General features: G+C 44.4%; 1 protein-coding gene across 1 annotated transcript in view; it reads right to left on the bottom strand.

Moving 5' to 3' along the window:
- Positions 1-24,383, bottom strand: part of DIS3 (DIS3 homolog, exosome endoribonuclease and 3'-5' exoribonuclease) — a 169,225-nt gene that overhangs the window by 92,291 nt on the left and 52,551 nt on the right. Inside the window, exon 9 of the mRNA XM_033947503.1 lies at positions 13,010-13,156. Within this exon, the coding sequence (XP_033803394.1) occupies positions 13,010-13,156 (147 nt within the window). The remainder of the gene's footprint in view (positions 1-13,009; positions 13,157-24,383) is intronic.

Below are 24,383 nucleotides of genomic sequence, written 5' to 3'. Positions count from 1 at the left end.
AAGCTCCGTCCGGCCAAAAACAGGGACTATAAACCCCCTAAACAAATTCCAACAGCCCTACCAAGGGAGATGGGTACAGATCACATCAACACTTGCTGGAGACTGAAAGAAGACTGAGGGAAATAGAGAAGGGAGTATAGTATATACCAGCGATGGCGAACCTATGGCACGCGTGCCAGCTGTGGCACGCGAAGGCCTTGCAGCTGGCACGCGGGAAGGTCCGCAATAGAGAGCTGCACGAGACGCCCCCTAGGGTCAATGTACTAAGTCGCGCAGCTTTTCTCCCTACCTACTCTGCTTGTAGCACAGAGCCGAACGGAAGTCTTCCCGACGTCAGCGCTGACGTCGGGAAGACTTCCGTTCGGCTCTGTGCTGCAGGCAGGATAGGTAAGGAGTAGCCTCGCGGCTCGAGTGGCTACCAAGGGAGGGGGGCAGTCCGCCCCGCCCCGCGTGCAGCACAGACGGCCAGGTCCCCTTACTTTTGTGGCGCTAACCCGACCGACCGACAACAGCCCTGGTCCGACAAACCTCCCTGCCCTTAACCGCGAATCTAAATTACCTTCTTATAGCAGCTGTAGGAAGGAAATTTAGATTCGCGGTTTCGGGCAGGGAGGTTTGTCAGACCGGGGCTGTTGTCGGTCTGTCGGTCGCGGAAGCGCCACAAAAGTAAGGGGACCTGGCCGGCTGTGCTGCACCCGGGGCGGGAGAGGAGGGGGGAGAAGGACGCTGAAAGCACTGGGGAAGACAAAGGGGTGAAGAAGGACGCTGAAAGGCCATGGGGAAGACGGGGTGGGGGGGTGAAGGACACTGAAAGCATTTTTGGAAGACAGAAGGGGGAGAAGGACGCTGACAGGACATGGGGAAGACGGGCGGGGGAGAAGGACGCTGAAAGCACATGGGGAAGAAAAAGGGGTGAAGAAGGACGCTGAAAGGACATGGGGAAGACGGGGGGGTGGGTGGAGATGGACGCTGAAAGGCCATGGGGAAGACAGAGAGGGAGAAGGTCGCTGAAACGACATGGGGAAGACAGAGGAGGGAGAAGGACACTGAAAGGACATGAGGAAGAGAGGGGGAGAAGGACACTGAAAGGACATGGGGAAGACAGAGGGGGAGAAGGACACTGAAAGGACATGGGGAAGACAGAGGGGTGGAGAAGGACGCTGAAAGGCCATGGGGAAGACAGAGGGGTGGAGAAGGACGCTGAAAGGCCATGGGGAAGACGGGGTGGAGGGGGAAGGACGCTGAAAGCACATGGGGAAGACAAAGGGGTGGAGAAGGACGCTGAAAGGACATGGGGAAGATGGGGGGGTGGAGAAGGACGCTGAAAGGCCATGGGGAAGACAGAGGGGGGAGAAGGATGCTGACAGGACATGGGGAAGATGGGGGAGGGAGAAGGATGCTGAAAGGAAATGGGGAAGAGAGAGTGGGGAGAAGACGCTGGCAGGGAAGAAGACAGAGATGCCAGACTATGGGGGGAGCGGAGGGAAGAAGATGGGTGCCAGACCAATTTGGAAGGGGGGAGAAAGGAAGAGGCACAGTAACAGAGCAAATGGAAGATGCAGAAGGAAGAGAGACAGTGGATGGAAGGAACTGAATGAGAACATGAGGAAAGCAGAAACCAGGCAACAAAGGTAGGAAAAGAATTCTATTTCTTTTTTTCTTTTTTTTTGCTTCAGGATAAAGTAGTATATTAGTTGTGTTGATAAAAATTTATAAACAAAAGAGGCTCTTGTAGAAACCCGTTTACAAAGTGTGTATTCTTCCCAATTAATATTTCCAAATTAATAAAGTCTTTTTGCTTATTTGTAAATGGGTTTCTACCAGAGCCTTTAATTCAGTAGCATAATTAAATGAAATAACTATTTCTGAAGTTTATAGGGATGGAGGGGATTCCTCACGGGGACGGGCGGGGACGGAGGACATTCCTCGCGGGGACGGGTGGGGACGGAGGGATTCCTCACGGGGACGGGAGGGATTCCTCACGGGGACGGGTGGGATTCCTCACGGGGATGGGTGGGATTTCTGTCCCCGCGCAACTCTCTAGTCCGCAATTAAGATATGCGGCGCAGCAGGAGGCGAGTGTGCCGGTGTCTGCTTTGCTGCTCACCTGGCAACAGGGCCGGACTGGCCATTGGGAGGACCGGGCATTGTCCCGGTGGGCCGCGGCCCATCCTCCTGTGCTGGCTGCAGTTCTGTGAGTGGATGTTTAGCCTGCCTGTCTTCCCCTTAATATCCTATGAGCCAGGCAGTGTGTGAGGGGGAAGTGGGGGGGGGAGGAAGAGAAGCTTCACACTGAGTCTGTCACAGGAACTCAGTGAGGCTGTAGTGTGACTCCACATGTGACATCTGTAATCAGGAACAGTTCCTAGTGCTCCCATGCTAAAGAGGTGAGGATATGGGGGGATGTTAATGTGTCTAATAATGTGCTCCTCTGTAAAAACCTCTGTATCTTCCATGGGGGACATGCTAAATTTGAGGAAATAAAAAAGCTGCTTATGATGATTGCATAGAGAAGTTCAGTAAGCTGAGAGGAGGGCTGGGCTCTCTGTGAACAACCAACACACTAATCCTCTGCGCTGTACCTTATGGAAAACTCAATATAGCAAAAAACAGTAAAGTGTATATGTGGCCCTTCACAGTGCTTTTGTAAACATCATAATAAAATAACAAAGGCTCCAATAATGAAAAATAAAAGTCCTTTTCCCATACACTCAGGTTGCACAAGTCCGGTTTTCACCCAGACAGTATATTTTTTGACCAAAACAGATGTCTACAATTAGTAAAATTCCCCAATCACATATTTTTTTATGGGGACGGATTTGTATTCAGCACTTCATTAGATTTTTTTCATTATACAAATTTTATCTTTTTGTAGACTTGAAGTCTTGAACAAAGAAAATGAGTACAGCAAAAAAAGCAAAAACAGATAGTGGAAGACCATTCCAAGAGGCCTGGACAGAGACATATGGAGTGATTGAACGCAGTGGGAAAGCATTGTGTATTATGTGTAATGAAAGTGTTGTGTCTCGCACATCAAGTGTCAAACGTCACTTTGAGACCAACCATAAAAGTGTTGCTGAACTTGGTTTAGCTCAAAGAAAAGAGTTCCTTGTAGGAAAATTAAAGAAATATCACTCCCAGTCTCTTAGTTTTAGCAACTATCTTTCAAAAACTAATCATCTTACAGTTGCCAGCTTTCAAATTTCACTGTGCATGGCAAAACATGGTAAGCCCCTCTCTGATGGAGATTTTATCAAAAAGGCAATTTTGGCTGGGAGTAATTCATTCTTCCATGATTTCCAAAACAAGGATAAAATTGTGCAGCACATCTCTGAGATACCGCTAAGCAGAAATACTGCAAAAGATAGGGTTCTGCGAATGGCTGCTGATGTTAGTCAACAGCTTACTTGCGACTTACAAAAAGCACCCTTCTACTCCATGTGCTTGGATGAAAGTACAGATATTACTACCATGCAAGACTAGCGCTCATTTTGCGTTATGCTACTGGTGACATCATGAGAGAAGAGCTGGTAAAACTGCTGTCTTTGCCTGGAAGAACACAAGGGATAGATATCCACAATGCTGTGATGGAGGCTTTTTCATCACTAGACATAAGTCCAGAAAAAGTGGTTTCAGTTACTAGCGATGGAGCACCTAGCATGGTGGGGACAACATCAGGATTCATTCATTTCTTTGCTAAGGAAGCAAAACATCCACTGATTCAATTTCACTGCATAATACATCAAGAGGCTCTCTGCGCCAAAGAAAGCAGCAAAAAACTTGACGATGTCCTCAAAGATGTAACAAAAATGGTGAACTTCATCATGGCGCGTGCTCTTAATTTTCAACAATTTCAAGCCCTTCTTGATGAGGTTCAGGCACAGTATAACACTTTACTGATGTACAATAATGTCCGGTGGCTGAGCAGAGGACGAGTGTTAGAGAGATTTGTGGCCTGCTTGGAAGAAGTTAGGCTATTTATGAACGAAAAGGGGGAAGACTATCCTCAACTCACCAACATGGCCTGGCTTACCAACCTCATGTTCTTTACAGATTTTACTAACCACTTTAATGTACTAAACAAAAAATTACAAGGCATGGGAAAAACAGCAGAAAGCATGTTTAGTGACATCAATGCTTTTGAGAGAAAATTGCATGTTTTTGAAAAAGACCTTGAGAGTGGACAGCTAAAATATTTTCCCAACCTAAAAATACATTTGGATAATTCTACAACATTTGTGGACAGTCATAAAAAAACACCAGGAAATCCACAAAGCATATTCCACCATTGTAGCCGAAGCAAAGGAGAATTTTAGTAAAATATTTTTTCAGTTCTGTAAGATGGAGACAACCCTTTCATTTATAACTTCCCCAGAAAAGTCCACATTTGAAGATCTTGATCTTTCCTGCTTACAGTGGTTAGATATTCAAAATTTGGAAATGGAGCTACTGGAATTTCAAGAAAGCTCTATCTGGAAAAGTAAATTCAATGACCTGCGTGCGGCTCTTGAACGTATTGAGTGTGAAAGGGTGACAAATAAAATCACTGCTAGCAGTTCTGAAAATGAAATCCTAAAAGCGTGGAATTCTCTGCCAGACAATTTTAAGTCCATGAAAGCACTTGGGATTGCTCTTCTTACTTTGTTTGGGTCATCCTATGCTTGTGAGCAGCTGTTTTCGGCTTTGAATCATATAAAATCTGATGCTAGAAACAGATTAACGGATGACATGAGTGCTGCATGTGTTGCTCTGAAATTAACGCACTATGAGCCAAGGATTGACAAGATTGCAACAAGAAAAATCACATTAATTTTTTTCAGAGCATGCCCAATGCATATGTTTACATGAAGCAGTATTTTCAGTTTGCAGTTAAGACACTTTCTAAGTTATTTAAATATTATTTAAAGATGTTATTTAAAAAAGGGACTTTATATGGCCCTGTTGTATTCCAATCTGGAATTTCCAATAAAAACGGTTGGTTTAATTGAAAGCTCTTTTGTTTTCTTTACATCATATTATTATAAATGTAATGATTTAACTATTTTCTAATTTGATTGTAAATTTTACAAAAAAAACATGTATAGACTCTTTGGGAATACACACCGAGTTTTGACACAGTTAACAGTTTTAAGAAGTTTATCTTTTTTTTTACTCAGGATACATTTGACATGTTATGTGAATAATACATTTAAAATATATTGTGTAACTGAATCAAAATCTTCCTAAATTCATTAAATTGAATGAAATCATTAAAACATTATAAATTGCCAATAAATTGAAATGAAAACCAAAGGATTGTGAATCAAATTGATTCTCTGACAATACAAAGATTCCAACCTTTAAAAATGATGTTACATAGTTCAGGCAACTTTATAAAGAGTTTTTAGATACTAAAATCTTGTTATTAAGGTTTAATTGACGTGCTGGCACTTTGAGGAAATTCTTTGGTTTTGTGCGGCAGTTTGGGCACTCGGGCTCAAAAAGGTTAGCCATCACTGGTATATACTGTCCCACAGTTTTGTTTTCAGTCTCCACCTGCTGGTCATGATTGGATATATACCCATTCGTAAAGATTAACCTTTACTGGTCTGGAGAGTGCTAAAGAAATTTCATTTATTGCTGCCCCCCTAAATCACAGAAAAGCACAGAGTGTCTAAAGTTGAGGAAGAAGCAAGTGGTCCTACCACCTTTGCTGATCATGCCCCTAGGTGTGTACTGATCAGACTGAAGAGAAGGAAATAGCCTAAGGCAACTACTACTATCTTCCTCCTATTGGAAGACAAATCAGCAATCCAATCCTCCTTCAATCTTCACCATCTCTTCCTTCCCCTCCCTAACCAATCTCTAATCCTTTCCTACTCCCATCCTTAAAGGCAATCTTCTTTCCTTCCTTCCTTCTAGTGCCCTGATCACAAAAATCCAGTTAAAAAAAATCCCTCCAAGATTTAAAAGTGAACTAAATTACTTATACCTCTAAGGTCAGAAAATGACTTATTTTACACAGTAAAATTTGCATTTATTTAATATGCAACCATATTATCTAAATATGGGATATACAACTTTCTAAATCCAGGTCATTGAATCTACCTCAAGCTATAGCAGAAAACTGGAGAGTGGGAGAAGCAGTGTTAACCTCGAATGGCACTATTCTAAATTTTGTAAAAACAATTATTGCTTTGTTCATGAAGTACTTATTTATTCATTAGGTCTAAGCTCATTCATTTTCATTGGTAGCTCCAGGAGTTACTTTTCAGGAACAGTAGGTATTTCTCTACTCCAGAGGGTTCACTCTCTAAGGGCTTTATTTACTAACCAATGCAAATTATTTACTTAGAGAGTCTATTTATTATACTGTCTTCAGTGTTTAACTTAGGTTTTAATGCATTTTAACAATTTTACGACCTCTCTATTAACGCTTAACTGCTGCATTAAGTTAGATTGCAGGGCTTAATTTGTAGACTAAAATGAAGTGGCATTGTGGAGCTCTGAGGGGGGATGGGCAGGGCAGAGACAAAAGAAAGGCTGCATTAGGGGGGTCCTCCCTCAGCCCTGCAGACTGACTATGAGGATATGGAGAACACCACGTCTGATGCTCTGGAGTCTGAAAAGAAATGCAACTGCTTCCATGCCATTCCCCCAGAAATTAGGCTCGGGTTTAACTCTACATTTAACATGCACTAATACATAAATTCATATCAGAAGCAGGGAAAGGACAGAGAATGCACCAACTGCTTATTGGATAGATATTGCAGAAAAGTTAATAATACTGTATCTACAAAAATACAGTAAATTGCATTCCACATTAGCATCTGTGCAGTTAGGACATACTACCAACCAATGCCAAAGTTTAATGACACAGCTGTTTTCTCCTTCGTGCCTGGAATCTCCCCTACATTTATCATGGAGGTTCTGTACTTAATGCATCTTAACCTGGGCTATTAATGCATGTTTAGGGTTTACTAACATTTAGCATTCCACTAGGCTTACTGCAAAACCTTCATGAAGCTTGATAAATAGGCCCCACTGAGCATATTTGGGGCTTGAATTAAATAATGAAAGATTAGGTTCTTAGCTGAATAATCTTCTCTGTTAATCTACTATGGATTCTGTACATGTGGTGATCATTCCCGCAAACTAGACTTGCATAAGTTAACATAGTAGATGACGGCAGATAAAGACCTAAATGGTCCATCCAGTCTGCCCTTCCCGATTCAATTAAAATTTTTTTAATTTTTTCTTCTTAGCTATTTCTGGGCAAGAATCCAAACCTCTACACGGTACTGTGCTTGGGTCCCAACTGCCAAAATCTCCGTCAAAACTCACTCCAGCCTATCTACACCCTCCCAAAGCTTTTAGCACCTCCCATATGGAGGCAGAGCCCAGTTCACACTCCAGTTGTCCCAAAGCAATCAATCCCCACTGGAACAGAAGAAAAAGGAGAGGAAATGGGGAATCTCCCCACATACAATAATTCTATTCTGCTCGGTAACTTAGAGAACAAGAATCAGAATAATTCAACATAACAATCATAAAACAACCATAGAGAACAACCTGCTGTGTGCAACTAGCACAAAAATTAAGAGAGGTAGAGGCTGAGTGTTCCGCCACTTATTTCTGTCAGATGGGATGATCAATGACACTCAGAAAAGCACACAGACAATATAAAAGCATAAACAATAACCCTTTAATATATATATATATATATATATATATATATATGAATATAAGAATAAAATAGCTTCACCGTAATCCCAGGCAACGACCATCCTTCACAATTGGGAATCCCTGCAATTGATAGGTGGGTAGACACGGGAGACTGTCCCTTTAGACGTCTTGGATTCTAATGTTAGGGGCAGAGTCCCATACTTATATAGGGTGAAAACTTGCTGAGTTCATAGTTTATACAGCTGATCCTGCAGTAACCAGCGTCTTTCACTACGATTCAGGCACACCCGGTCCTGGTCTTTTGTTCTTTGTTTTGGCAACACCCAGGTCACGGAGGTCAGATAAGCAGACTTGAGGAGACATATCACGTAGTATGTTGAGTTTCAGTTACCCCCTGGCCATAGGCATAACAGTCCACCCCTGGATCCTCAAGTCTGCACCTCCCAATAAGAAATAATCCGAATAAAGGGAGAGAGTGTCCGTTTGTATACACAATAGGTAAACCCACAATTAAGAAATGTTAACATAAGGATAGTTAAACAAAAATATAGAGTAAGGGATGAAGAGTAAAAGCCTCCCACCAATGGTGTGCAGTGGTAGCTTCAATGTGATCTGCCACAGAATGCAAGTTAGTATTGCAAAATTCAGTATCTATAGGATTGCTATATTTTGCATGGCTTTCTTTATAGATGGCAATAAAATAATTGGAGTAAGTACATCGGCAAAAGAAAAATTAATATTTACATTTGATATAAACATACTGAAAAGGGAGCTTGAATAGCATGAATCAGAAGTTCAACAGTACTGCTAGCAACACAAACATTTTTATGTGATATTTCTTGTATAAAGGTATAACCTTGTGGTGGAATGGTCCATTGGCACAAATTGTAGATATGTTGTAAAGAACATGGTTCATAGATGACACGTTTGTTTTATTTTGTTCATCTATTTGTTGCCCATGATAAGTGGGAAACCCTAATTGGGGTCCCAATGTCAAAGGCATCACCGTAAAAGGACACATTGTTTCATTTCAAAATTACACCATTTTCTATCTAAGGGAACAGAATGTGATGTGGTTTTAAATCAATGAGATAAAGTTAATTCTTTGTGGTAAAAAAACAAAACACAGTTATCATTGACGACATGTATCATTAACTGATCATATCGTAGTGTTAGTTCATGATTATGTACAGTATTTGGCACCCATTCACCTTCCCATCTAAATACATCTGCTCCTCTGGAGCCAAAATATGCTTGTTTGCCAGCCAGTATTTCAGAAACAATAGTATTTACTATACCTCAGGTTCTACATTTAGGTAAAGGTAAAATGGGAAAATTAATTTTCCATTCATAAATTATTTCCTTATGTTCTAAACCTGGTATTCTTGCATTCCCTAATATTTCTTGCTAATTAGGCATTTTACTTGAAAGTATCACGTATAGGGAATCATGGAAATTAATAATCTTATTAATATTATATTTGTGCTCTTACTCATGGCTTACATACATTTAGGGTAGCTTCATATTCACCATCGATCACTGCAGTTATCTGGTATCCCGTTTTTCTTAGCAGCTTTGGTTAGGGTCTGGCTATGCTCCAGTTTCAATAGGCTTGCTATGCCACTCACATGCCTTCACTCACGTAAGAGTCAAGTGCACCACCCCCAGAGACCAGCCCTAATGTGAAGTGGCAGGATATAGGCTCACTTCTATTCCCAAGTCGGTGCCACATAATAGCGTCATGGCACGGCACTGTATGTCTGGTTGCGTGTCATCATCTTCTCGATCTGGTGAAATTTTCTCTTAACCCAGCATGTTAGCCAAATTATAAGAATAAGAGAGCAGAGCTGACCAATTCTATCACAAAGGGATGAAAGTCTATATGGAATAACATTTCCCAGTACGTGATTTTCCAAGGAAAATATTTCATCATGACTGTTTAGCTTCAATGCTTTAGTTACAATAAACACCCCTAGTGATAAAAGAGAAGATAAGAAAAAGAAAAAGGAGAAAAACCACTTTATGTTCAGAATGTGATAACATGTGACACAATACTTGTGTGTAAGGTAGTATTTGTTTTGAGATAAGAGAAACAACACTAATGCACTTAAAGGTATTCTGTAGGACATTCAGAAAATACACCTTTTTATGTTCTGGACATAATTATTATGTCACTTAAGAGAGACCATAAACACGTACTGATGGTAATACCAAAATAACTTATGTCAGAGATGTGCACTTCACTGTTTATACCTGGTAAGTTAAATAAAGAGAGACCATTTTTTATTTTATTTAGCAAATATCAAATACCAATGAGCACCATTTTACCAGGTATAAAGCTTTCTAATTTTTTCTCTTCAGATATCCTCTTATAATATAACCCCTAACTAAATTATAATTGGGCTGTATGAGCCATAGTATAAAATCATTGTGAGCATGGTTTTCATAAGAAACTTTCTTGTATGTGGGGGAATCTTTTTTGGAAAGGGATATGGTACCATTTGGACTAATAGAAGGGGTGGAAAAACTCTGGAAATGGCCAATGTGCGATGTTTATTGGGGTACCCCATAAGCTAAAACAGACAACACATAACAGAAACAGACAAACACAGAGCTCCGGCATGCTTTCTTCCATCGGCAATGATTCAGGGTTGAATTTAATCTGTAAATAAGCACACTATTAATCAAAAGAGTCATAAACAAATTTGGTATCCATTGGATTCCCACTATCAGGTCACAGTGCTGGAAGTATTTTAAATATGGCACAGTGAAATTGGTTCTAATGACCATGTCTGGATGCTAAGCTTCTAAAAGAAAGAGAGATAGAAACTTAAGTTAATTGCTCTACAGTTTTGCTGGTCTCCTTTCTATCTTCTTCCATTTCAAAGCTCTGTCACACAATCATAAGAGAATGCAAGCAGGGACGTTTTAATCTATAATACATACAAGAGAGGTTTACGTGCAGGTACAGTGGTTCACAATGTTAGTGTTTGAGGTAAAAGACACATTTGCAAAATCACTTGGAGTGCAACTTCCTTATACTATCTAACAAAACTTTATACATTATAAAGGTCACTTAGCAATATTTCTACTCTTTTACTGTCCAACCTACCCCATATGTTACCCCAGATGTGAAATATGTTGCCTCCAGAATCCAAAAAGGCCCAAGTTTGTTTTTTACTTTGGGGAGAAGGGAAGTTTACAATCTTCTGTTTAACTTTCTCTATCACCTCTCGGCATCCTTTTGCCCACTTAGTCAATATAGTGTGATAGTTCTACTCCTGCATGTAAGGTATAATTATCTAAATGTTCTGCTATAATCTTGTGATAGAAATTGAGACTATGTAAGTATTTTTGTGGTAGTCTGGTAGATGTATATTGCCTCCCTTGCCAAGTGAATGTAAATTGTTCTGGACATTGCTCCACTATAGGAATAGTAAAAAATGCATTGGTTCATGTTTACAATTTTAGTGGAGATCGGTACTACTATTGGTTTGGATAATTTCCCCACCACTACTGATCTCATAGGAATGTCTGGCAATTTACCAAAACTATAGATTCCATCGGAAAGCTGTAATGTTAACCATTTTAGGATATCTAGCCCTATTATATTTTAAGGAATCTCAAAGATCAATACAGTATATTCCCAAATTGGTAATTGTCCAATTTTAAAATCTGTAAAAAATTTTTTTTTTTTCTTCTCGCTTGTATAATTTTCCCCCCAATCCTGATATTTATATTCCTCCACCCCAGTGTCCACTACAGCTTGTACCTTTTGCTCCCCAGATTTCCAATAAATATTTATCTCTACATGCGGACGCTGTTCTAATTTGGTCCAGGCAAACACTGAGGCTTGGCATTCACATCATTGATCCTCCCAACACTTCCACCCTTTTAATTCAGGATAAAGAATGGAAGCAGTTTCCTCAGGAGGAGCTCACCAGCTCTGAAGGATGAGGATGAGGCTAAGCCTAAGGCTCCTACTCCTCCCTCACGTGAATTATGGTACATGGTACACAGACGCTCTTCTGTTGGCAACTTGGCACAAATTTTATATGAATTTGCGTCCTCACCCCCCCCCTCCTCCCCGAGGAGTCCATCCCAGTCAATTGGTAGCAAAATCAAGTTTTGAGGCAGATAGAGGCTTTTGAAAAAAAGATAATTTGAAAACCAAGGTGGCCACCACCAGGAAAATTGTGCCAAACATGGCCTGTGGAGACTTTTTGAAAAGTTCAAAAACATAGGAAAAAAGGTTTTGAAGGTGAGAGACCTGAACCCTAATCCTAGGAACTCTCAAAATTGGGATTTTCAAACCTACCCCAATTCTCCCACAGGCTGTACTCACAGTTATCTGCTGATGACTGCCTTTCAATGCAGCTGAAAAGGTGGAAAGGACTTTCTGTCTCAGATACTTCCAGCAACTCTCCAAATCAAGAAATCTCCAGGCTGCCAGCCAGACTGACACCCCCAGTGAACCTCAAAGCGCGACAGGGGTGGGTAAATATGCAGCCAGTGCCCTGATACCCTGAGGTTTCTTACTCAGGACGTCCACAGCTGGCGCTCTACCCACTGAGAAACTCAGAAGGTGAGCTGGCTCCCAGGGGAACAGATCCTAGCCAAGAATAAACACAGCAGGCTGGCCCTCCAGATCTACCCGAAGGCTTGCCCTGAAGAGATGCAGTCCAGATCAGTGGAACCTGACCAAGAATGTGGTCTCAGGGCAACGAAGCCTCAGAAAAACAAACTTTGAATACAAGAAAAAAGAAAAAAAAAAAAGTAAGCAGAGCAGGTCAGAAACATCTCTGCAGTTTGCTTGCAGAAGAAAAACTGGAGAGTACACTGGGCTTTGCCTCCATATTGGAGGTACTCAAAGCTGTAAGTATTCTCACTTGCAAGTCCAGTTTGTGGGAATGGATTGATTACTACACCTATGGAATCTGGAGTAGATGTAACACAATGTGTATTAACTTGCATTAACACAGGTTAGTAAATTAGCCTGTACATTTCTACCTGATGCAAAGTAAAGGTGGAGTAAGTTGTACAAGGTTACAAGGAATGCCAGTAAGATTTGACACCTGGCTTCCCTCTCAGCCTATTGCTCCAACAACTAGTTTATGCCTCAAATTTGTGATCATCAGAAAGATGGAACACATCAAGAGTCATATGTGCATATTCAATACACCTAAAACACAAAGCTTTCATTCTGTTGTGTAGAGGCAAGCAACATTCTCTCACAATGACAGGATGCTGCAGTCAGTGAAAACCATTTTGTGCGATTGCTTTAGTGAAGAAATGGCAGCTGACTAAAACCAGTTTTTGTGATGAGAAAGAGAGGGTTCTATACCTTTTCTGTAATGCTCCATGGCATCTTTGGCAGGAAACTGAGAACTACCTGGGAGAAAGGCTGGTGGGGTACATCATGTTCAAGAAGCAGGACTTCAGTCTCAGTCTCTTTATCTCCAGCTGTACCCAAACTCCTTACAAAGTGACCCTAAAATCCAAAAGGAAATCTCAGTATTTTTTTAAAAAAATATGCACCTTGTTATTTGTGCACCACCATCTCTATGGATTCAAATCAATCCTTTTTCACATACAGTTCTGCAAACTGGACAGAAAAGTTGGAAACATATCAACAGTGAATTTAATCAAAGTTGTGCCTGGATTTAAAATGCTATGCTCCATGCTTACATAAACTGGGAGGTAATTTTATAATGTGGGAAAAAGCTTTGTACATGCTTAAAATTGCTCTAGTGTACACATGTATAAAATGGGTGTACCAGGAAAGCTTAGCATCTATTTTTATATATGTGTAGGTTAGACATGGGCAACTCCTGTTCTCGAGGGCCAGAATCCAATCATGTTTTCAGGATTTCCCCAATGAATATGCAGGAGATCTACTATTTGTATGCACTGCTTTCAATGCATATTCATTGGGGAAATCCTGAAAACACGATTGGATTCTGGCCCTCGAGTGCCGGAGTTGCCCATGTCTGGTGCAGGTGGTCCCTGGGGTAAAATGGGCACTAATGCATCTTAGAACTACAAATTCACACACTATTTCTTACCAGCACATTGGCATACTCCCTTTACTTGCCATCATGCAAGTTGGCAAGGGAAGATTAGAGTCTTACCTCTGCTAATCTTCTTTCTTGTAAAAATCCACACTATTTCTGAACAAGTGGATTGTCAATCCCATCTTGCGGGATCTCCTGTAGGAAGCTTCATTTACATATTTTGATCCTCCCCTCTTACCTCAGGACTGCCCACTGACTTCCTGTTGGTTAGAACACAGAAAAGGGGAGGGGTCTGGGAATACTCCCTGAGAAAACAAGTTTAGATCTGCTCATATTTTAAAACTGCACAACAATCATGATCAAAATATGTTTTGCAAACATTATAAACCATAAAATCGTAACGAGGAGACGCAGCCTGCATGAACAGTGTGGGGCATATTACCGAAAGAACCCCCTGGGGCAAAGTACACAATATTGGCAGATGTTAAATCTTAGAAAGGCTGATCAAAGAATCAGAAGTCCAACTTACCAGCACTTATTGAGTCAGACAATCAGCAACTCCCAGGGCGGGCTTCAGGAAAAAAAAAGTGTGGATTTACAAGAAAAAAAGATTGAGGGGTCACGTGATGCAGCCTGCCTAGTCGAACGTGCAGAAAGAGAGCTCCCGCTCCCCTTTTTCCTGCATCCCCCGGGTATTTTTTCCATCTTCCGGCTAAGTAACCCCCCTTGCTTCGCAGGAGCGCCTTCGGGGGTTGGCTTCTGAGTTGGGTATGCCTGTAAAATTGGCCCATAGTGCCCAGGACAAACCTTCGACTACAGCCTCCAAGATGGCGGCGGAACCAGCCACTTTTACAATCCCGGCTGGGGACTAGATCACGGATCGGCTTAATAAAATCCAGTTGGCTGTGGGATGAGATGCATGAAAAATTTGATTCCCACAGTCGACGTCTGACGGAGATCGAGCAGCGAGTGTCCGATCAGGAGGACACGTGCACGGGCCTGGCGGAGCTCCGGAAACAGACTCAGGAACTGTCTGATAAATTGGAGGAGCAGAACAGGAGCCGCCGCAATAACCTACGGCTCATTGGGCTCCCGGAAACGGTAGCGGACCAGGGCTTGTATACCATCTTCACTACCTGGCTGCCAGCTAAACTGGGTCTGCCCGAGGGAGTGAACTGCTATGGGTGCGAGAGGGCCCACCGCATTGGTATGAAACCTACAGATGGGAGGAGAGTGAGAACGGTTATCGCCCGATACACCAACTGGCGGGAAAAGGAGCTGATCCTCCAGGCCTAACGCAAAGTAAGGGCCTTGGACTATGAAGGATTCCGGGTGTTGGTCTTCAATGACTAGTCGGTGAGGGTCGCCGCCCAGCGCAAGATCATGGCGCCGTTCTGCACGGACCTGCACAACAGAGGGATGAGGTTCGCGCTGGTGTTCCCGGCCAAGCTGAGGGTCTGGCATGATGGTAAGACGCATACCGTGTCTACGGCTGAGGAGACCAGTGCTTTGCTGGCGAAGATGCCTGCTTGAGCTGCTCACTTGGGCGTTTTGTATTTGCATTCCTTCTGCAATGGAGGGATTACAAGGACTGCCTGTGGATTGGGGACCTTTTCTGGTTTCTTTTGCTTCGATGGGGCCAAGGCAAGACCCACGGGGCTTGAATTTCTTCGCTGCCATAAGCTGCTGAGTCCAGCCTGCAGCCTTTCTCGATTATCAGCTTTTGGGGTGATTGGTACGGTCCAGCTGTAATTTTGAGTCCCTGTAGATTGCTTCATCTGCTGGGGATACCGGCTCTGAGACTTAGCCTGACATTAATTGGGCTTGGGCTTCTAGACTGAACTTGTTGTTGTTATGTTTTGGTTTTTTGGATTCAGCAGCTGGGGGGCTGCAGGATTGGGGGTTTCTTGAGGAGAGGGTAGGGGTTCTCTGAGTAGGCTGGGGGACATAGAAACATGGAAAGATGACGGCAGATAAGGGCTACAGCCCATCAAGTCTGCCCACACCATTTACCCACCCTCTTAAGTCTACTGACCCCCTAAAGTATAATTGTAATTGTACTGTCACTCTACTGACCTGTTCATTCAAGTCCATACCCTAGTGACCCTATCCCTTGGTATGACCCTCGTAGGGATCCCACATAGGTATCCCATTTGTTCTTGAAGTCTGGGATGCTGCGTGCCTCGACCACCTGCACTGGAAGCTTGTTCCAACGCTCAATCACTCTCTCCGTGAAGAAGTACTTCCTGGCGTCTCCACGAAACTTCCCTCCCCTGAGTTTGAGCGGATGTCCTCTTGTGGTCGAGGGTCCCTTGAGAAGAAAGACATCATCTTCCACCTCGACCCGTCCTGTGATGTATTTAAATGTCTCAATCATGTCTCCCCTTTCCCTACGCTCTTCGAGAGTGTAGAGCTGCAATTTGCTCAGTCTTTCTTCGTACGGGAGACCCTTTAGCCTCGAGACCATCCTGGTGGCCATCCGCTGAACTGATTCAATTCTGAGCACATCCTTACGGTAATGTGGCCTCCAGAATTGCACACAGTATTCCAGATGAGGTCTCACCATGGCTCTGTACAATGGCATTATGACTTCAGGTTTCCTGTTGACGAAGCTTCTCTTGATACAACCTATCATCTGCCGTGCTTTAGATGAAGCCTTCTCCACTTGAGTGGCTGCTTTCATGTCAGCACTGATGATTACTCCTAAGTCTCGTTCTGCCGTAGTCCTGGTTAAAGTTTCTCCATTCAGGGTGTAAGTTCTGCAAGGATTTCTGTTACCGAGATGCATGACCTTACATTTCTTGGCGTTGAAGCCCAGCTGCCAGATCGAGGACCAATTTCCTAAAGTACGCAGGTCTTGCTCCATAGCATCCTGTAGATTATAGCCATTTACTATATTGCATAATTTGGCGTCATCAGCGAATAAGGTTACCTTGCCTTGAAGCCCTTGAATCAGATCCCCAATGAATATGTTGAAGAGGAGTGGGCCCAGAGGAGTGGGACTGTCTATGGGATTGTGTTCTGGAGGGGTGAGCATGCTTTGGGGGGAAGGGAAGGGGGAAAGTAGGTTGGAGGGCTGGGGGAGTGTGGGGTGTGAGTGTATGTATGGGGGATGATTGCAGGGGATGGGGGGGTTGGGGGGTACCTAGGGAGCTGAAGCTGCGACTTTTCTTTCTGGGAGCGGCGGAGCTCGGCTGGGAGGCTTGGCCTGCTCCACTTCAATATACCACTGCTGGCTCGGCACCTGAGTTGCCTGATGAGCCTCTCTTGATACTGAGGGGGGGGGAGGGAGGAGGGCTTTTCTTTCTTTCTTTTTCTTTCTCTACCCCTCTGTATCTTTGTTTTTGTCTCCCTTTGTTTTCTTTTGCTATGGCGGACTTGAAGGTGGTATCATTTAATGTCGATGGTATTCACTCTCCCATTAAGCGGGCTCGCATCCTGACTGGCTTGCGCAAGGTAGGTGCGGACATCGCTTACTTGCAGGAGACCCATCTCACTCAGACTGAACATGCTAAGTTGCGGAAGAACTGGGTCGGGGAAGTCTATTCCTCCACATTTAGTGGGCGGCAGCGTGGGGTGGCGATCTTGCTGCACAAATGAATGCCCTTCACGTTACATAAACAACTTCAGGATCGGGTTGGGAGATGCAACATAATTTTGGGGGAGATGTGGGGTTTGAAACTCCTCCTCTGTAACCTCTATGCTCCAAATGTCTATTGCCATATTTTTTTTTCACAGTCCTTTCCTTAGTGTCAGCTTACCCTGAGTATCAAATGATCCTGGGGGGAGATCTCAATATCACGGTGGCTTCGGGGGGTGGACTACAGACCTCCTAGGGCTAGTCTGAGGGATCGTGACAACAAGGGGGTGGGATTCCTGGTGCAACATTTGGATCTGGTTGATGTGTGGCGTATCTTACATCCTTATGACTCTGAATTTACCTTTTACTCCCATGTTCACAAGGTTTACCCCCAGTTAGACTACCTTCTCCTTGACAAACGACTGTTTTCCTGGGATACTAAGTCCGAGATCACTGAGGTCACGATATCTGATCACGCGATGGTGGAGCTCACCCTGACTCTCTCTGCGGGCCGTAAAACATCTTCTTGGAAATTGTCCCCGCATCTGTATAATGATCCCGACTTCTGGACCTTTCTGCAGGCGAGATGGGTTGATTATCAGGCTACTAATATTACCCCGGAGGTGGGACCGGTGTCTTTCTGGTATGCGTCCAAGGCGGTCATGCAGGGCCATATTATAGCATACTCGGCCGCTCAGCGTAAAAAACGTGAGGGGGAGCTTTTGAGGCTTACTCAGCAATTACATGGGTTTCGTAGGACGAACATAGCTACCCTGTCTGACTTTGATCGTCTGGAATACAAGGGGATTCGGGAGAAAATAGAGGCCCTGCTCCATCAGCGAGCGGAACAGTCTCTCTTTTACCAACGCTATAATCTTTACCATTGGGGTGCAACTTGGTTTGCCCCTTTAAAAAACGGCAAATTATCACTGTTATTCGAGATACCAAGGGGAATCGGCATGAGGGGGAGAAGCAGATAGCCGATCAGTTTGTCCAGTACTATGAGGCCCTTTATGGGTGGAGGCCGCTGAACAGGGATGCCCTGGGTGCTTTCTTTCAGGATCTTCAAGTGCCGCAACTGGATGCTGATCAGGCTGTTTCCCTGAGTCAGCCTATCACTGTTGAGGAACTGAGGGCTTCTATTAAATCCCTCAAATTAACAAAAGCGCCTGGACCGGACAGGTTTGGTCCGGAATACTATTGGATTCTCCCAGACCTGATTTTGCAGCCCCTGTGTGCGATGTATAATACTGTGGCAGCGGAGGGGGGTGTATTCCCGGATAATATGGCCCATGTGGTCCTGATCCCCAAACCCGGCAAAGACCCAGATCTGGTGGGTTCTTTCGGCCCATCTCCCTCTTGGACCAGGACATTAAACTCTTGGCTATGACACTGGCGAGACGCTTGAACAGCTTTCTTCATGCCCTTATTCATACTGATCAGGTTGGATTTGTGCTGGGGCGTTATGCCTCTATGAATTTGTTGAAGGTCCTAGGTGCTATCAATGCTCGGTCGGGGAGGTTTGGAGGCGGTAGCGGGTTTGGACATGAAAAAGGCATTTGATAGTATATCATGGGACTACCTTTTTTGGGTTTTAGGTCAGGGTGGCTTTCAGTGATTCTTCTTGGCCTGGGTGTCTGCTCTGTACACTAACCCTAGAGCACGCCTTTTGATTAATGGGGGACTTACGGTGGACTTTGGGTTGCAGAGGGGTACCCGACAGGGTTGTCCACTGTTCCCGCTTCTTTTTCTCCTGGCCATTGAGCTTCTGGCTGCTAAGATTCGGCAGGATGCGGGTATCCGGGGAATTCAGGTTGGTGGCCAGGAGTGTAAAATTAGCCTCTTTGCCGATGATATCCTGCTATATTTAGATCAGGTCACCCCTCACTTGAATAGAGCTTTGGATGTGATCAGGGCTTTTGGAACCCTGTCTGGATTGCAAGTCAACTGTAGCAAATAAGAACTCCTATTGTTGGGGGGTGGCCCTCCGGCACCTTGGCATGCCTTGCTGCCTATTCCCCCTACGACCAAGCCTATGCGTTATTTGGGTATTTTCCTTAGTACTGACTTAGCTACTCTTTATAACGCCAATGTTAAGCGACCCCTGGCGGACATTGGGAAGTTATGTCAGGCTTGGCAGGAGCTACTGTGGGCATCCTGGGGAGGGTGGCCCTGGTCAAGATGGTTATGGTCCCAAAAATCTTGTACCTTCTGCAAACTATGCCACTGTAGCTTCGATGCCAAGACAAACTCTCATTTAAAATAGCTATTTTGCGCTTTATTTGGAGATCTCGGGCTCCTCGGATTGGGATGCTTAAACTTACTCTGGATAAATGTTTGGGTGGTCTCAATGCTCCAGATCTCCGGATGTATAATGTAGCCGCGCTTTTCAGATGGATTCATGAGGGCTACACCGGGCACACATGCTACTCCCCTGCAGCCTGGATGGAGGGCTGGTGTTCTCCCTTTCACTTTATGAATCTACTTCATTTCCAAACGGACTCTGTGAGGAGATATCAGCCTTGTTTTTGATTTCTTTGACCGTTCCGGTTGGCCTGGTGGTGGTGGAGGCATAGACAGGGCCTGCCTGCGGAAGTCTCTCCTTTTGTGCGTTTTGAGAGCAACTCTCAATTTCTGCCGGGCTGGGGCTGGACGGTGTTTCGTGATTGGACGGCTCGGGGCTACTTGACTATGGAACAACTGCTTGAGCTGGGTCCCGAGGGTTTCCCCTCTTTCCCCCAGATTAGGGATAGGTGGGAATTCCCCTCCCGAAACTTATTCTCCTATTTCCAACTCAGACACTATTGGGATGTCGAGCGGCGGGGTCGGGAGGGGGCCTGGGACAAGAGGCGCCTGGACACCCTTTTTTCAATGACTCCTGTGTCTGCTAACACCCTGGCCTATTGGTACCGTTTATTGAAATCTTCTATCCCTATGTCTGTACTTGCCCCATTGAGAGTTCGGTGGGAGCGGGACCTGGGGCAGAGCCTCTCTGAGTCACACTTTCTGGCCTGCTTCCAGACCCTGTACTCCTATACTAAATCTGTTGACTACCAGGAGCTTCAGTTTAAGATCCTTCACCGAGCCTACTTTACCAAACAGATGGGGGCGCGTTTGGGGATGTGGGACAGTGACCGTTGTGTTAAGTGCAAGTGTCATGCAGGCACTTATATTCACTCCTTCCTGGAATGTTCCACACTGCATATTTGGGGGGATGCACTCCCCCTTCTGGAGCGTGCCATGCACTGCACAGTGGAGTGGGATTTGCTGGGTTTGCAGACCTCCCTCCAGGATCAGGGTTTTACTGTCCCCCAGTGCCGTTTCTTTTATAATGTTACCCTTCTTGTTAATAAATTGATCTTGACTTACTGGATGTCGGAGGATTCGCCTCCGGCGCTTCAGTGGAGGAGTAGACTTCTGGAGTTGGCCCAGCTTGAGATTCGGTCTTACGCTAGATCTCCGCATCTGGCTTTGAGGCAGTATGTTCACTTGTGGGAGAGCTTGAGGGAGCTGGTAACAGCATGACTAGCTGTGACGGGTGGGGGGTGTCAGTGCATGTCCGCATTTTTTTTTTCTCTATTCTATTCTTTTTTCCTTTTCTTCTCCTCCCCTTTCTTCTTTTTCTATGCCTCCTTTCTTTCTTCTCTCCTTTGCTCATCATTTGGTCCTCTGATGGGTCTCACTCCTGATGGTACCTTGGGGATGGGCTGGGGGGGGTGGTATTCTTGGGAGTATGTCTGTTCTGATGTTAGGACTAGCTGTTGGTGCGAGCAAGCGGATGCTTGCTGTGGTTGGTCCCATTAGGGGATGTTTCAATATAAAAATGGTGGAAGGTTGTGACAATTGATGTCTTGCTCTATTGTACTCTTTGTCCTTTCGAGCTATCCCTGATAAGACCAGAGCTCTGCTTCATTTTGTTTTCCTGTCCTGCTGAGACTCTGGGGGGCTTTGGTTGTGGGGGTCGCTGTTCATCTTGCTCATGATGCTTACTTTTTGTATTTGGCTGTTTTCACACTCCTGCTTTGTATTTTGTCTTGAATCTGGTTGTGACCTTTTTCAGATTCAATAAAAATATGTTAAAACAAAAACAAGAAAAAAGATTAGCAAAGGTAAGAACCTAATCTTTTCTTCTTGTACAATCCCACTCTATTGCTGCACAAGTGGGATGTAACAGAGCAGTCCCTCAAATTCAGAATTCTGCTTGGCTGCCATGTCAATCCTGTAAAACTTTATAAAGGTATACGAGGAGGACCAACTGGCGGCTCTACTAATCTCTTTTGGGGAAACTGCTCATGAGGAAGCAACACCTCGTGTAGAGCGAGCCTTTACCGAAAGAGGAAGTCACTTTCCAGCTCCAATATAGGAAGATGAAATGGCCACATGGATCCATCTGGAAATGGTAGCTTTCGAAGCCGGTCTGCCCTTAACAGACTGCACCTACCAGCATAAACAGGTGATCTGGCAGACAAAACTCATTTGTGACCTCCAAGTATCTCAGCAAACACCTGCAACACCCTGTCATGTTTCTATAACCCTAGGGTGTAAAGGTTGGTAACCATACCTCCTAGTTGACAATGGAAAATAGAGAACACTTTCGGAAGAAAGGGGATAGTGCACAGGATCACACCTGATTCCATAATCCGAAGAAAGGGATCTCTGAATGACAAAGCCTGAAGTTTGGAAAACTCTGTGGGCCGATGTAATGGCCATCAAGAATACCGTCTTGACAGTGAGATCCATTAAATAAGAACGGTCTAACGGTTCCTATTGCGGACTTGCAAGAGACCTGAGAACCAGATTGAGATTCCAATCTGGAAATGGCTGACGCAACAAAGGATGGAGCCTCAATGTACCCTTCAAAAACCGGACCACATCCGGATGAGCGGCCAGCGAGCAGCCCTGGGGCTTAGGACCACAGCAGGAGAGTCCGGCTATCTGAACTCTCAGGGAGCTGACTGCAAGCCCCTTTTCCAGGTCTTTTTGAAGAAAGGTAAGTACAATTGGTATCGACATCAAGCTTAAGTCTTCATTCTGAGCGCACTAAGTTTGAAAACACCTCCAAGCATTTGCATACACTGCAACTGTTGCAGCGTATGCAAAGGCTTAGAGGTGCTTTCAAACTTAGTGCATTCAGAATGAAGAGTAGCCCCTGTGCATTAAGTCTGCAAGCTCAAGAGCCATGCCATAAGATCAAAGCAGTTTGGATCCTGCAGGGCTATGGGATCCTGCATGAGAAGGCATGAGTGACAGGGAAGTGTGAGACCCTGATCCAGCTGCAGATAAACCAGGTCTGCATACCATGATCATCTCGGCCAATAGGGTGCCACAAGAAAGCACAGTTACTTACCATAACAGATGTTATCCAGGAACAGCAGGCAGCTATTCTCACATGTGGGTGACATCATCGATGGAGCCCGGATGCGGATGCTTCACAAGCAGACTTGAAGTTTCGAGTCGCCCGTACCGCGCATGCGCGAGTGCCTTCCCGCCCAGCATAGGGCGCGTCTCTTCAGTTCAGATAGCTAGCAGAGAAGCCAATCAGGAGAGGTGGGTGGGTTGTGAGAATAGCTGCCTGCTGTTCCTGGATAACACCTGTTACGGTAAGTAACTGTGCTTTATCCCAGGACAAGCAGGCAGCCTATTCTCACATATGGGTGACCTCCAAGCTAACCAGAATGGGATGGTGGGAGTGTTGGCAATTTAGGAGAATAAATTTTGTAATTCTATTTGGCCAAACTGTCCATCCCGTCTAGAGAAAATATCCAGACAATAGTGAGAAGTGAATGTATGAACCAAGGACCAAGTAGCAGCCTTACAAAGTTCCTCAATAGGTGTAGACCTGAGGAAAGCCACTGAAGCTGCCATTGCTCTGACTTTATGGGCTGTGATTCTACTGTGTAGGGGTAATCCAGCCTGAGCATAGCAGAATGAGATACAAGCAGGCATCCAGTTGGAGATGGTACGCTTAGAAATAGGATGTCCCAACTTATTTGGATCGAAGGAGTCAAAAAGTTGAGGAGCAGTTCTGTGTGGTTTGGTGCGTTCCAAATAGAAGGCCAAAGCACGTTTACAGTCCAGAGTATGTAAAGCTATTTCTCCAGGATGAGAATGAGGCTTTGGAAAAAACACTGGAAGAACAATGGATTGGTTGACATGAAATTCCGAGACCACTTTAGGGAGGAATTAGGATGAATACGAAGAACCAACTTGTCAGGATGGAACACCATGAAAGGTAGATCAGCAACTAAAGCTTGCAGCTCACTGACTCATTGAGCAGAAGTGAGGGCTATGAGAAACACCACTTTCCAAGTGAGATACTTCAGGTGAGCCTTATCAATTGGTTCAAATGGAGGCTTCATCAGTTGAGCAAGGACAACATTGAGGTCCCAAACCACAGGAGCCGGTTTGAGAAGAGATTTGACATTGAAAAGTCTTTTCATGAATCTGGAAGCCACCGGATGAGGAGAGAGGGGTTTCCCTTCAATAGGCTGATGGAAAGCCGCAATTGCACTGAGATGGACTCGAATAGATGTAGACTTGAGGCCAGAATTAGATAAGTGCAAAAGATAGTCCAACACAGAAGATAAGGAGGAATGCTGAGGCTCCTTATGATGAGAAAAACACCACGTAGAAAATCTAGTCCATTTTTGGTGATAGCATTGTATAGTGGTAGGCTTCCTAGAAGCTTCTAAAACGTCTCTTACAGATTGAGAAACTGAAGAGGGGTTATGTTGAGAGGTACCAAGCTGTCAGGTGTAGAGACTGCAGGTTGGGATGAAGCAGAGATCCTTGACTCTGTGTAAGCAAAAAAGGAAAAACTGGAAGAAGGTATAGCTCCCTGCTGCTGAGTTGAAGTAGAAGGGAGTACCAAGGTTGTCTCGGCCACCGAGGAGCAATCAGAATCATGGTGGCATGATCGTTCTTCAACTTGACCAGAGTCTTGAGAATGAGAGGAAATGGAGGGAATGCATATAGGAAGAGATTCGTCCATTCCAGAAGAAAAGCATCTGCCTCGAGGCGATGAGGAGAGTATATCCTGGAGCAGAACTGAGGCAGTTTGTAGTTGTGGGGAGCTGCAAAGAGGTCTATCTGAGGTGTTCCCCACTGTGAGAAAATGTGATGAA

This window comes from Geotrypetes seraphini, chromosome 6 (genome assembly GCF_902459505.1).
Source record: "Geotrypetes seraphini chromosome 6, aGeoSer1.1, whole genome shotgun sequence".
Taxonomy (NCBI): domain Eukaryota; kingdom Metazoa; phylum Chordata; class Amphibia; order Gymnophiona; family Dermophiidae; genus Geotrypetes; species Geotrypetes seraphini.
Note: the sequence above shows the minus strand (reverse complement) of the source record. Positions and strands in the feature narration are given on the sequence as shown.